Genomic DNA, 15,804 nt, shown 5'->3' with positions numbered 1-15,804 from the left:
TTTATATGTTAACAACATTAATTAGGAGTTGTTTACAAGGCAGAGAGCTGATTTAGGATGGTTTCTGCGCAACATTTTATAAATGAGGCCTGTGAACTACAAGCTGAATTTGATTTGATTTAAGGTAAATCAAAAGTATGAATAAACAATAAAATTACATTTTTACAAATAGAAATGTCAAAATGAGATGGAGCGAAAATTGTTTACAAATGTAAATTTTAATCAATTAAATTAAAAATACAACAATAATACTTTTAAAAATAATTTACATTTTTAAAAATAAAAAATGTCAAATGAGAATGTGAAGTGAATGTGAAGACACATGATCTACAAGCTGTATTTGATTTAAGGTAAATCTTCGTAATCAAAGATAAAATAAATAAATCATAAATTTTTGTTTATAAATTAAAATTTTATAAATTTTTGGATAAATTAAAATACAATAATAAACAAAAATACATTTTTAATTAGGAATGTCAAATGAGAGGGAGTGAATATGAAGACATGAACTACAAGCTAAATTTGATTTAAATAAAAAAAATTGTAAAACAAAATAAATAAATAAATTGTAAATGAAAGTGACGTGACATGTGGCCAAGTATGGTGACCCATACTCAGAATTTGTGCTCTGCATTTATCACATGCAAAGTGCACACACACAGCAGTGAACACACACACACACACATCGTGAACACACACCCGGAGCAGTGGGCAGCCATTTATGCTGCGGCGCCCGGGGAGCAGTTGGAATAATAATAATAATAATAATAATAATAAAATAATAATAATAAAAATTAATAAATAATAGTAATAATTTAAATACAACAAATTCAGTCCTTCTTCCCTTTGGGCTATAAAACAATCCAGCAGTCTGATTCCCAAAGATTGCCAATAATTTATATGTAAATCATTTTAAACCTTAAAAATGACATGACATTGTTCCAGGAACAGCATACCAATCAGCCAGATGTTGTCTACTGATTTCAGGGCTTGAGGATTTTTTCAGGGTTTGGTTAAGGCCTCTGATTGGTTGTTCCAGGAACAACAAGGGTCGTCGATCTATAAACATGTCCTACATGTAGATCCCATTGTGCACATTTCCTGATAATAGTGTGACAGAAAAAGCTATTTTGTTTAGAAAAAGTCTTTCGTTTAGTTGTCTATCTCCAACTGTTTTCCTCTCATTTCCTCTGATATCCATCCTTATTAGTCTCTTATGACCAGCCCCCACCCTCTTGTCTTCTCTCTAACTCTTCTTCAAGTCTCTTTCTGTCTTTGCGTCTCTCACTTCCATTCCTTGTCTTTCCCACTTTGACCTTTACAGCTCCCTCTCCATCCTGGCGTTTCACTTTAAATGACTAGTGAATGGATCGGTCGGGGACGGCACATCGGTTTTGCCAGTGGAATCAGAAGGCTTTGCAGGGACATATATTGCGTTTTTACAGGGCTAACAGGGGGATAAATTCAGCTGTCCATCACGACGAAGACAATTGATCTGTCAAGTGTGAGTAAAGGAAGACGCTCTCAATTAGAGGAAGGAACGTATGGCATGAAATGAAGGGAGAGACTGTGAAGGAGAGAGAGGTGCCTCTGTCTCTGACTCTTCTATGTGCATGTCTCGCTCTCTCTGTGGGTCCATCAATCTTGGTTATCTGGAAAATCTGACCCAAAAAGGTGGAAAAGGCTTTCTCTCTCTCACCAAACTACTTCCACTTGGTCTGTTAGTGACACACAGACACGCACTCCCATGAACATGAACACAAACACACACACAAACTTACAAATAAGTATTTTAGGCTAATATGACATCATTTTTATGTTCTTATGATGTCAGAAAAAAAACATATATATATATATATATATATATATATATATATATATATATATATATATATTTTTTTTTTTTATCTCATAAGGAACTTCCTAAGATGCCACAAGATAATATTTTTGTTCCCATAAAGACATAAAGGAACCTTTTAGATTCTTGTGATGTAACAAGGGAACCCTTTAAAGTTATTGATATAATATTAATAACAATTAATAAATAAATTAAGAAAATAAAATAAAATGATAATTATGGAAGCTTGTTTCAGCCATGGGATAAAAAAAAAAAAAAAGGTAATTGTGAATTTTTATCTAACAAATCAGACTTTTTTCTTTTTAAGATTTATTTTTGGCATTTTTGCGATAGGACAGATCAGATGTGACAGGAAGCAAAGTGGGAGAGAGAGAGAGAGAAAGAAAGAAAGAAAGAAAGAGAGGGGCAGGTTCACGAAAGGTCCTCAGGTCGGGATTCGAACACGGGACACCCGAAGCACAACAGCGCTATACGTCAGCGCGTTGCCCACAAGGCTATCGGCACTGCTGACAACTCAAGACTTTTTTCGTTGCAAAAAGTTTAAATCTGTTTATACAATTCTGAAAAAAAATTACGAGACAAAATCAGAATTGCGGGATATAAACTTTTTCGAGAGAAAAAGTAAGAACAGTGAGATAAAATTTTTATTACAATTACGATTTGGATTTTTATCATAGTGGTGGAAACAAAAAACATAATTGCGAAATGTAAACTGAGATAAAAAGTCGCAATTACAATTTACATTTTTTAACGTAGTGGTGGAGACAAAAAACAGAATTGCGAAATGTAAACTCAGAATTCTGAGAAAAAAGTCAGAATTGAGATAAAAACTCACAATTATGTTTTTAATAGTTTATCCCAATGGCGGAAATAAGCTTTGATAGATAATCAAAATAAGCAAATAATAAAATTTATATTAAAAATAGTTTTCTTATAAAATTTCATTTTAACAATGATAATTCTTCTGTCCATAAATTTGGGTTTCCCTTTCACGCCACCATTTTGCCTTAAAATGATTCATTTTAAATGACATAATGAAAAGGAAGTGACATCATTTGAATTTTGAGAAGCCATAAATAAAATACACTAAACACTTAACATGATAAATTATATATTTGTTTTCCCATTAACACTTTTTTAAGAATCCCTAAATTTACTATAAAACTACTATACTATACTATACTCTTTCCTATAGCATCCATACAAAACTCAAAAATGTGTGTGTGTGTGTGTGCGCATCACAACTAAAACTAAAAAAAGCAGCTCTCCCAGCACCTCAGTGGAGGGTAATAATCAGACAAAAAGAGTGACCCACACTTATGTAAGGCGTGTGAGGGCCGGCCCAAGATCCTCTGGGGCCCTGTATGACTGTCGGGTCTCATCGAGGTGCGTCATTATATATGACACTTAAGAAGGGGACATCTACCGGTAATGGTGACACTGATTTACAGCGACAGGAAGGTGGGGGGAGAAATAGGAAAGGAAGAAGAAAAAAGAGAAGTGAAAATCTACCTCCCCTGCTCTCACTGTCAGCTGGCTTCACCTGGATTGGCCTGTTCATCTGTGCAACAGAGAGAGAAGAACGAGGGAAGGGAAAAGACAGGACAGACAGAAAGAAGGGGGAAAAAGACATTAGATTTGTAGCTGAGCACAAAAACTATTCAAGTGAAGTGTTCACATTTGCAGTTTGTATCAGTACTGTGGTATATGAGCCATTCCAGTACTATTTGTGCCCATTATGTTTGATGAAATGCCCACAAAAAGCTGCTTGTGTTTTGCGATCTTGAATATGTTAATTCAAAATTATGAAATTATTCTTTGCAAAGTATTATTTCTTGTCATAGTTATTGAATTTGTTTTTTAATAGAAAAATAAAGACTAAGTTTACTATACGTAATTCAAAATGAATTAAACTTATTATATTAAAAATAATATTTCCTTAATTCTTTTAAAAAATGATGTTTAAAAAATAAAATGTTTATTTAAAAATAATCATAATGATGATTTTTACATGCCCATTCATCAAAATCTTTTATAAATTAAATTATTAAAATGTAATGATAAACTTATTCCATTAAAAATATTATTTTATATGATGATTGTTGCATGCCAAGTCATCAGATTCTTGTAAAAAAAAAAAAAAAGATTTTTGTTCATTTTATGATTTTACATACCCATAGTCAAAATGCAAAAAGAAAAAAGAAAACTATAAATACTAAGAAATATACATTGCCTGGAAAATCAAAATAATCAAATTTATATTAAAAATAGTTTTCTAATAATGAATGATTCACATCTTTAAATTAGATTAATATTTAAATTGATATCAACAAAAATACTTGATTTTCTCCGTCACACCAGCATTTGCCTCGAAAAAAATTAATTTTAAATGAAGAGGAAGTGACATCATTTGAGTTTTGAGGAGCCAAGTTCAAAGTCGGAAACTTCTCATCTCATTTAATATTCATAAATTGTTGTTCCGTCATGCTTGACACAATTTCTCAAGCATAACACATCCACCCTGGCACATGAAATAGTTCTATTTTTTCCCTTCCATTTATAGAAAAATCATTTATACCATCACCATAACAGGTGAGCTGCAGCAATTTCAGTGTGAAATTTTCCACCCCAACACAGAATATATCACCATATTATTAACTTGAGATTATGTAAAGCAATTTATTAAAAATATTTTTTGTCTTATTGGATAATGCAGAAGATAAAAAAGGAAAATGTTCTTAGAATGACTAATTTATAGCTTTACAACACAACAGAGTACAAGTCAGACACACAAAGCATTATTTAAAGAAATGCCAGTCAAAACATGCTACACATTTGCATACAGTGCATCTCTGTGTATGTGTATGAATGAATGGCACTTGTGTGTGTTTGCGTGTGTGTGAGGTCTCACTAAAAGACTCTCACAATCATAAAGTGTTTCGTTCTGCTTCCTTCACTCGTGGCAGATTCCCGACTGACTCCGGCTCAATAATACATGTAAGCCATGGAACGGTCTGCGGCAATCAATTTTTAATAATGCCAATTGTCACGCTGCCAGCAGGAAGGAGACGAGAGGAGGGGAACGGACCCGTGCGCAGTGGCGGATCCTGGCATAGGCCTTACAGACAGTCGCTCAGGGCACCGCCCCCGTTAATCAGACACAAACTCCACTTCTCTATCGCTCATCCACAGCAGTTTACTCCTGGAAATGAGTTGTGATGTAGCAGGTATGTTTTTATGAGCAGCTTCTACACGCGCTCTCACTGTCTGCACCGTACAAACAGAAAAAGTCCTTGAGGAGAAAGTCTCTTCTTCTGCTAAAAGCCAAAAACAGGGGACGCATAATATCGGAGTATGGTACAATACAAGTCAAATTTATCAAATCAAGTCAAATGTTCCTTGGCTCCAGATATATATCCATTTATATGACATTGCAATTTGTTTGGTTTAATAAAAAAGGTACATTTCTGCCTAGCCACGTGACCACAGATAATTATTTTATTTGTAGTTTAAGTACATAACGTCTTTGCAACATTGAATTATTATTTAGTTTAGAATTCCTCATTTTATTTTCAAATAAGGAATGCAGTTTGGTGAGAGTCGCAAAAATACCATGCTGTTTTCATTATTATTCTTTTCAATAAGTTGTTTTCATTATTCAACAGAAAGTGACATAAAAATGCAGTTAATGTTCTTTACAGCAGTTTTCAATATAATCTTACAATACAGTAATTCCTTTTCCCCTTCATTTTTTAGCATCTGCAAAATTAATAAATATGTTTTTTGTTTTTTTTTGCCCATTACCCTACATGATTAAATGCCAACATTGGGTAACAATAAGCAGAAAAATAACTCTTAAAATATGAGTGGTTATACAACTGTATATACAATAACATTAAAACAATAATGTTTTAATGTTTATCGCTTCATAAAAGAATGTTTTATTGAAAACTTGCACTATTGTTCAAAAGTTTGGGGTGAGTAAGATTTTTAATGTTTTAGAAGAAGCATTTTATGCTCACCTAGTCTGAATTTGTTTGATCAAAAATACAACAAAAACAGTAAATATTATTACCATTTAAAATAACAGTTTTCTATTTGAATATATTTTAAAATGTCATTTATTCTTGTGATGCAAAGCTGAATTTTATTTGTATCATTACTCCAGTCTTCAAGTTATGCCTTTTTTCAGGATTCTTTGATGAATAGAAAGTTCAGAAGAACAGCATTTATTAGAAACAGAAATCTTTTGTAACATCATAAATGTCTTTACTGCCACTTCTAATCAATTTAATGTGGCCTTGCTGAACAAAAAGTATTTTCTTTAAATGACTTAGTTATAACAAACCTCTGAACGAGAGTATAAAAGGTTGCGTGTGCATTTCTGTGCTCGTCCTTGTTTATGCATAATAACGATAAACTAATTAAATACCCTGCAATGCCAATAAACCACCAATTATGTTTATTAAAGTCATCTTCCAACTGCATATTTTTCTGGACTCACATTGACTCATTTATGACAGAAAAAATACCCACAGTGCACCTGGTCAGTGCACCTGTGGCGTCCTGGCTCTGGTCCAGACCGACAGCTCTGGGGTTTCTCACTTCATAAAGTTCACTTCTTTTTCAGACCTGATCACTCACTCCTTATTTTTCTCCATCCCCAGCATCCTCCTCTTTTATTGGCAGTAAAGCCCAGCTAATGTTTTTAATGTGTTTTGATGCATTATTTATTTTACCATGGCTGCTGATAGTGAGGGCGGAGGGAATAGTGAAAAGAGAGATAGAGAGAGAGAGAGAGAGAGAGAGAGAGATGGAGAAAGAGAGGTAGATCTGGACATAGATCGGGGAGCAGAGCAAGGTCACAGCCACACACACACACACACACACACACACACACACCGTCTCGGTATCCCAGCAGGCCTCTACTCACATACATTTTAATGTTTCCCTACCAAAGGCACAAATGGACTCTGCTATGTGTGCTAATTGTGTTCCCCCAACCAGAATCTCACCCATGAGAGAGACGCACTCGTACAAGAGCATTTCTCACACACTCACGGCCTTTATGCATGCTGACAGAGGGACATGCATGAAATGCACTCACATTCCCAGGGTGAATCTGACAGGTACATGTGGAATGATATCTAGTGCACAATCACAGAAATCTCCTAGTAAGTGTCTTGCTAGCATAAATTACAAATAAATTATGAATGTATTCTATTAAAAATATAATTTTCTGTTAAATTTTACATGACGCTGCGGTCATCAAAATTCTCTAAAAATGAAAGAATTAGTAAAAAATATGAAATTAATCATAAACTTGTTCTTTTAAAAATATTATTTTGTGATTAATTTTATAGTCAGTGAAAATCTTTTTATAAATTAAAAAGCTTAAAAATGTTCATTTAAAATTAATAAATTAAAATCTATTTCTATTAAAATGTTGTTTATATTTTTTTGTTTATATCCATGTGATGATTTTTAAATATGCATAAAGTAATCGAAATTCTTTTATACACTAAAAGCTTAAATAATATTCAGATTGTTTTATTAAATATTATTAAAATATTATGAATGGGATGAGTTTAAATACCCATAGTCATTCAAATTATTTTATAAATGAAAAACTCAAATATGTTCATTCAAAATTAAACATAAACCTTATTCTATTAAAATGTTTATATTTTTATTAAATTATTAAAATTAAGCTTATTAAAAAGCTTAAATATGTCGATTAAAATTAATTATAAAATTACTCTATTAAAATATTGCCTAGGTTTTTTTCTATTAAAATATTATTAAAATATTATTTTGTGATTAATTTTATAGTCAGTGAAAATCTTTTATAAATTAAAAAGCTTAAAATGTTCATTTAAAATTAATAAATTAAAATCTATTTCTATTAAAATGTTGTTTATATTTTTTGTTTATATCCATGTGATGATTTTTAAATATGCATAAAGTAATCGAAATTCTTTTATACACTAAAAGCTTAAATAATATTCAGATTGTTTTATTAAATATTATTAAAATATTATGAATGGGATGAGTTTAAATACCCATAGTCATTCAAATTATTTTATAAATGAAAAAAACTCAAATATGTTCATTCAAAATTAAACATAAACCTTATTCTATTAAAATGTTTATATTTTTATTAAATTATTAAAATTAAGCTTATTAAAAAAGCTTAAATATGTCGATTAAAATTAATTATAAAATTACTCTATTAAAATATTGCCTAGGTTTTTTTTCTATTAAATATTATTAAAAATATTATTAATGTGTGATTTTTAAATACTTAAACATAGTCATTGAAATTCTTTCAAAAAACAACAAAAGAAACTGACAAACATACATTGCCATGATAATCAAAACAATCAAATATATTAAAAATTGTTCTCTAAAACTATTTAGAAATGAATATTTAGAGAGTGTTTCTCTCACACACAGCTTTTATGCATCTCGACAGGAGGACATGCATGAAACGCGCTCACATTCCCAGGGTGAATCTGACAGGTACATGTGGAATGAGATCTAGTGCACACTCAGTACGCATGTTAAAACCGAACGTGATGGCATGTCATAAAACTGAGCTGAATGAAACATAATGTGGCATTTGGAGACATTTGTCACTGTGTTGCGCCACAGGCTTCCACATTACTTCCAAACTGTGATTTCAGAGGCCCCTAGAGGACTTTCATCTGCCACCTCTAGATGGCAGCATTGAGCAAGACAATTTTCAGCCTCCCTGAGCTCCACATCACGTATTCTGAGAGGGCAAAACCTTTTACACAAAGGAACAGAAAAGTAGTAGAAGCAGAAATGGCCTCCTGCACACATATGCGTGAACACGGACTAAAACGAGTACACAAATCCACTCAAATCCAAACAAAATCACCCATAATTCTGCAAAATTACCCTTCTTTACAAATATATTACCACAAAAACATACTTTTCTGTCTCTGTACCTCACAGGCACACCCTCACCTCACCAGAAACCTTCTGTCTCCATCTGTACAGGCTCCGCCGTCCGTATCTCCGCCACTGAGCCACAGCATGGCACGGCCTTATGGTGATGTAACTCTCTGGCATGCTGGCACACACACAAACACACACACAAGCCGGGCTAAACGGCCACAGAAACGTACGCGTGGGTGTCACGTCTGCGCTGAGGGAGTGTCTTCCACCACGGGGTTCTTTTTTCCTCCTGTTAGCCCATTCTAAAGCACTCCAGAAAGCCATGATGAGCTGTTACACACCACCTGCATGTCCAATTCTGCATAATATCACTGCTTCTGATACACAAATGTAATACAGACGCTCTTTGTATGATACAGAAAGCCTAAGTCTTTGCATTTGAACCTGTAATGTTGTGGTTAGCACATTTAGCTTAGCGCTAGCCACGTACATACATTATGTAAACACTACTGAGGTAATTTTCAAAATATCTTCTTTTGTGTTCCACAGAAGGAAGTAAGTCAGGTTTGAAACAACAAGTGGATGAATAAATGATGACAGAATTCCATTTTTTAGCTGAACTATTCCTTTAAGGCTAGTGTTAATGAAGCTTGCAACTGATCCTACAAACTGGTAAGCGATATCAAAATAGCAAAACCAACTTTGGTTATGTAAAATATCCCCTCTGACCCTTTCTTGCTCGGTTTTGATAAATGGATAGCACGCAATGAATAATCTATCACATTTTCCTCTGCTCTCCCAGAGAAAAATAAGTATGATGAATATCACAGCCTTTATATTCAAATACAAACGGCTGGGCTGTCTGTAAAATACTGTTACAGTGAGCTTTAAAAAAGCCAGGCTTTGAATTGCAGTCACGTAGCAAGAGCAGGGAGCAAACTTTTCTACAAACTAAGGCGGAAAAAAAATTCAAAGTTCATTCTCACAGTATGAACAATAATATTCCTTTCATTTCCCCACAAAGGGATGAGCGTGCTCTTTCAGGGTTTGTGGAGGAGGAGGTAATTCTTGAAGGATGAGCTACCCTGCCTTTGTTGTGCCGGGCTCAGATTGCATTGAGAGTCATTCAAGACACGAGAACCAGCAAACAAATACTAAATAAAAACAAAGATAAATTATAAATCTACAGTCTTGTGTTTTCCTGACCGACAAACAAGCCGAGAGTACACTGCAGAGTAGCAAAGCTCTCTAACAATGACAAGGCTTTCAATACAGTAGGGTCCAAAAATCTGAGACCACACTGAAAATCATATAAACCTTAAAATAACCTTAAAGGGATAGTTCACCCAAGAATGGAAATTCTGTCATCATTTACTCACCCTCAAGTTGTTTCAAACTTGTATGAGTTTCTTTTTTTCTGCTCAACACAAAAGAAGATTTTTTTGAAAAATGTAGGTTGCCAAACAGTTTCTGGTAGCCATTGACTGCCATAGCATGGAAAAAAAATACTATGGCAGTCAATGGCTACCAGCAATGCTCTAAAAGTGAGTGAATAAAGTGAGTAAATAATGACAAAATCTTTGTTTTGGGGGAAATCACTTTGGATAGAAGTGAATAAATGTACTGACAATTTTAAGATTTTGAGACATTTAAATGACATTTGAATATGATAAAGACATTTTGAAAGAGACTGAGACATTTTACATTTTATGACATTAAATATAAAGTTATGACATTCTGTAATAATTACATATACATTAACATATATTTATATATTTACCTTATTACATTATATTAAATAAATACATACACATAAAATGACTGCAAAGAAATATGCTATATATGGATTATTTTTATATATTATATAAATAAATGTGTGATAGATACATTTTGAGATAAATTTTGACATTTAAAATCAAATTATGATACACACATATTCAGTCATTTGAATTTATTAAACAAAGTACATTATATTATATAAAATTATTGTATAGAAATATATGGTTCATATTTTTAGATTAAATTTGAAAACCATATAATTATACACTAATAACAAACATAAATAATATATAAATAGTTAAATAATTACAATATTATACAGAATGCCACAAATAACTGTTCAGAAATAAATATATTTCATTTTTTTTCTATTAAACATTATATATTAATCATGTATAAATAGCAAACCTGTCTTTACATAGCACATAAGTGCAGCTTTAACACCCCCAACACACAATTTAAATGATTAGTGTGCATCACACATCTTCAATGAGGAAAGCAATCTGGTGGGAACATGCACGGCAACCCAGCGACCTCCACTCGGAGCACAATTTCCACTTGGCACTCTTCAAATGTTACTTCCTGCTTCTGCTTTTTAAGGTTCCTCCTTCCCATTCAGCATAGCCTTATTTTACCCAGAGCACCAGGGGCATCTGCTCAAATTTGGATTTCACTGAATTATTAAACCACCACAGTGCCTATAACTCACACTCATTTTCCTTCCCTCTCTCTCTCTCTCTCTCACTGCAGCATGTCCTGAGGTAAGTCTTTAAAGCGCCGGAGTCCCGTGGCTCCTTGTAACCTTCCCAAACGACACGGATGGCTGCCTCTTTAAACCCTTGCCACTGTCCTCCTCCTCTCCCGGCGCCTGGGACGCCCGTAAAAACCCTGCGCGTTTTACACCTCCCGCAAAAGTGCTTTGCACCTCGAGAGCTTCCGAAGGGTTTCATTTAATGATCCAGGAGTGTAAAATATCGCATGGCTTTGGAGGCACGTCTATAAATTGTGTCAAATGAAAATGAGACAACTTTACCAGAGGGGGGGCAGGAAAGTGCTCTTTCAGGACCCGACCCGGTGTGACTTCAATCTGCACAGAAACTCTGCCATAACAGGTGCATTCAGAAGCACCTGGCTAATTAAGCAGAAAAGACTATTTTTTTTGCCAGCAATGTGATTTGTGCACTTTGTGAAAACGACTACTAGGAACTTAAAGGTATTGTCAAGCAATGAAAGACATCAGCTAATCGAACCCATAAAGACATGAATCTGCCATCTGCCTGTGAAATATTGACATTCATGGTTTTTTCTCTAATCCGTTTAGTTCTGTTTCTCAGTGCATTTCTTGTCAGTATCTGCATCAATTTTTTCCTTTCAGTTTGAATGTGATTAAAAATGACACAAAACTGCATTCGCAACTCATTTAATTTCTATAAAGTGACTTTTCACAGAATATTTGCTGGGAAATAATGTATACATCAGGAAATCTGACATTACTGGTTAAAGGAACAGTTCACCCAAAAATGAAAATTTGCTTAAAATGTACTCATCCTCAGGCCATGTAAGATGTTAATGAGTTTGTTTCTTCTTCAGAACGGATTTGGAGATATTTAGCATTACATCACTTGCTATCCAGTGGATCCTAAATGGGTGCCGTCAGAATGAGAGTCCAAACAGCTGATAAAATCATCACAATAATCCACAAGTAATCTGCATGACTCCAGTCCATCAATAAGAAACAAATGTTTAAAGTGTTTAAATCATAGCTTCTGGCCAAAATACAGTCCATATTCCATAATAAAGTTTTCTTTATTGAAAAAGTCTGTCTCCTGTTATAAATATATTTGTTCCGAAACATTTTGGATTCTTTTCACTTGTAAACGGTGCTTGATCTGTGCATATTTCTCTCCTGATTCAGATAAGATGACTTTTACACTGGAGAAAGCAATATTATGGAAAGGAGACTCATATTTCAGCTGAAAGCAACGGTTTCAAGTTAGAAACTTCTTGATGATGAATTTATTACACGCAGCTGTTTGCTTCACAGGTTGTTAAATGATGAACTGTTGTCATGTGGATTATTGTGATGTTTTTATCAGCTGTTTTGACTCTCATTCTGACGGCACCCATTCACTGCAGAGGATCAACTGGTGAGCAAGTGATGTAATACTACATTTCTGTTCTGATGAAGAAACAAACTCATCTACATCTTGGATAAAGAGAGAGAGCAGACTGTTCATTTAATATTATTTATCCCCGCTCATGAGGGCTTGGTTTCATCAGCAGAAAAGGTTATGATTTTTTTTTTAACATGCACTGATGAATCATGCACAATAAAACCAGGGACATTATCTAGACAGTTAGTAATGACATTGAATTTTATTTTCATATTGTTTTTACGTTTATGAATGTGCTTGTATTTAAGTAAATTCATTTTAGATTTTTTTATTTTTTTTCTGGAAGTTTCTTGTTCTTGTGTTACATAAGCGTTATAGAGTAATAGAGTTTTATTTTGCCTATTTATAATGTGCAACAGGAACTGGAGGTGAAACATGCTCTAATGGGAATAAAGCTGAAACTGGATTTGAAACGAGAGATCTTTCACCTTTGCCTGTGAGGCTGTCTGAAAGTGAATAATGGCTATTTGATTTGTATCCTGTGACATGATAATATATAAACTCGACTTTGTAACATCGAAAACGAAGTGTTTCTGACGTTAACCTAATGTATTACTGATGCTATCAAAACAGATTAGCGAGCAAAAATTTAACACGGCATTCAACATCGTCAAAACATACAGGAAGCATTTAAAATAAGCTTACAGTATTTATTTCCACTCCTAATTATGCACAATGAAACGGTTAATTAATTATTTAGATTTTTCACTGACCAATATGTGAATAATAGACATGTTAGCAACAAATAAGCAACTGTCAGTAATCAAAATATACGTTCAACCTTTTTTAGTACCAGTCCCAACCTCTTGCACTCTCTCTTCTGATCCAAGTGTTTTTCCAAGTGTGTGTCTCAGTGTGTGTGTGATGAGCTCATTAAAGTTGGGCCTAATCCATTAGAGAGGCAGATTACACATCACAAACACACACTCTCTCCCATCACTGCATAATTACACATATGAAAGCAATAAACAGCTGCAATAAGCTGCCTCCGGTCATTATGATAGTGACGATAAAAAGAGAACATTTATTTGACAACACGGGGGAAAGAGACAGACGTAGAGAAAAGAAATAATATGTCCCTCTTTATTACATTACACCTCCTCGCGCTCTCTCTCTCTCGGTCGCTCGCTCTCAGTAATGCAAAGCTTTGCGGTGTGTGGAGCGTAAAGCCTTGGTTGCAAATAAATCCTGCATTCTCTCAGAGAAGTAAACATAAATCACTGCACAACACCCCCTTGCCTTCCTTGTATTTGCTTTTACTTATCTAATGAATAAAAAATGAAAAACAAGCCCAAAAGCTGTCAAATTGGGGACTCTCTCTCCTCCTCTTTTTGCATTTCCCCCTTTCTTTTTCTCCTCTCACTACCAAGACACAAAAGTGAAGCTCTAAGTGGACTTGCGTAATTGCCTAGAGGTTATTTATGAGCTTCATACTACTAGGGCTCTAGTAGTGTCTCCAGAGTGTCTTGCTTTATACACTCTTTCCTTTCTCTTTCTAAGCGCTCTTTTGACTCTTTTCTGCTACCATCTTCAATATGAAATCAAATGCACAGATAGACTAGTGGGAAAATATTTGATTTCACTGGGTCCGACATATTGCGTGGGCAACAAAAGTTTGCATACGGTTCCCGAAGTTTCTGAATTTAATTCTCCTCTTGTCAATTTCCTTTCCTCAAATAAACAAACAAACACATAATAAAAAAAAGAACACAATTTGGAATGCAGAAGTTCAGAATCAATAAAATAAAATTACATTTGCAAATTTGGAGTCATGTAAAATGACATGACATGAAATGAAATAAGATATATAATATAAATAAAATAAAATAAAATACAATAATGTAAAAATAAATAACTATGCAATGTAGACGTCATTTAAAGAGCAAATAAAATAAAATGAAGTAAAAAATAAAATAACTAAATGAAATAAATCAGTAAAATAAAAGTCAAAATAAAATGAAATTTGCGATGTAGCAAGTCAGTAAAAAATACAATAATGTAAAAATAAATAAAAAACTATACAATGTAGAGGTAATTCAAAGAGCAAATAAAATAAAAAATAAAATACAATTCGCAATGTAGCAACAAACAAATAAAAAAAATATATATACAATTTATAGGTCATTTAAAGAGAAAATAATAAAATAAAATAAAATGCAATTTGCAATGTAGCAACAGTCAATAAAATAAAATACAATAATGTAAAAATAAAATTTTATGGACAACGGCAAAAGGTCAAAAATAAAATTTATAAAGAAATTACAGTAACTCTTATGATATGGTTTGCTTTTGTGACCATGGCCATGGTTAAGTGAAACTGACCCGGCCCACTCTAACAACTTACGACCAGTCACTTGCACACTTCTACTATTAGACATAAATGGGTCAAAAGTAGGCCATGTGACCCATCAAATCATGCCGTAAATGGATGTGAGAGGTTGGGATGGGGTGAAAGCATCCATCTGAAATTGTATTCTCTCCACAGTGTCAAAAAAGTCAAACAAGTAGAAACAGAGGTGTCAAAAAGAATGGGAAAGTGAGAGAATCGTGGCACAAATTACTGCAAATGCGATGGATGTCGACAGTTTTGGGTAGGAAGGTGTCAGGCTATCAGAAGCCACCTCTTCTCTCCTTGTACCACGTGTGACGCATAAGCCTTTTTCCGAGAGAAAGGCCACAGCAAACCCAGTCCTCGGGGACTATTTAGCGCTCTTACAGCAGTAAGCAATCATTACAGCAAAGAACTGCCTCACTTTAAATGGAGTTAAACACACAGGCTGGAACAGAAGATCGCCCACACCAACAAATACACACAACAACAAAACATGCCCCTTCAACATCCTGGCATGCCCAGACATGAAAACACACACACATTCACAGATGACCTCCAGAACACACACAATCATCTGTCCTTGAGGGTCTTGCACTTGGTAATACAACCATCAGACACCTAATAACTTGATTAAAAGCACAGTTTACAGTCTTACGTTCATGTCGTTTCAAACCTGTGTGACTTTGTATCTTCTGTGGAACACAAAAGAAAAATATACTGCTCCATGTTTTCCATAT

The 15,804-nt window shown here is 33.9% G+C and overlaps 1 protein-coding gene across 16 annotated transcripts in view; it reads right to left on the bottom strand.

Moving 5' to 3' along the window:
- Nucleotides 1-15,804, bottom strand: part of celf4 (CUGBP, Elav-like family member 4) — a 117,346-nt gene that overhangs the window by 14,899 nt on the left and 86,643 nt on the right. For 14 of the 16 annotated variants that reach the window (XM_058757956.1, XM_058757961.1, XM_058757952.1 and 11 more), the window contains exon 3: nucleotides 3,371-3,419. The exons of 1 other annotated variant lie outside the window; for it this stretch is intronic. In XM_058757956.1, coding sequence (XP_058613939.1) covers nucleotides 3,371-3,419 — 49 coding nt within the window. Of the gene's footprint in view, nucleotides 1-3,370; nucleotides 3,420-8,851; nucleotides 8,885-15,804 lie in introns of those variants that run through there. One more of the 16 variants, XM_058757959.1, reaches the window with a different exon arrangement.

The sequence above is a fragment of the Onychostoma macrolepis genome, chromosome 21 (genome assembly GCF_012432095.1).
Source record: "Onychostoma macrolepis isolate SWU-2019 chromosome 21, ASM1243209v1, whole genome shotgun sequence".
NCBI lineage: Eukaryota > Metazoa > Chordata > Actinopteri > Cypriniformes > Cyprinidae > Onychostoma > Onychostoma macrolepis.
This window is presented reverse-complemented; position numbering and strand designations above follow the sequence as displayed.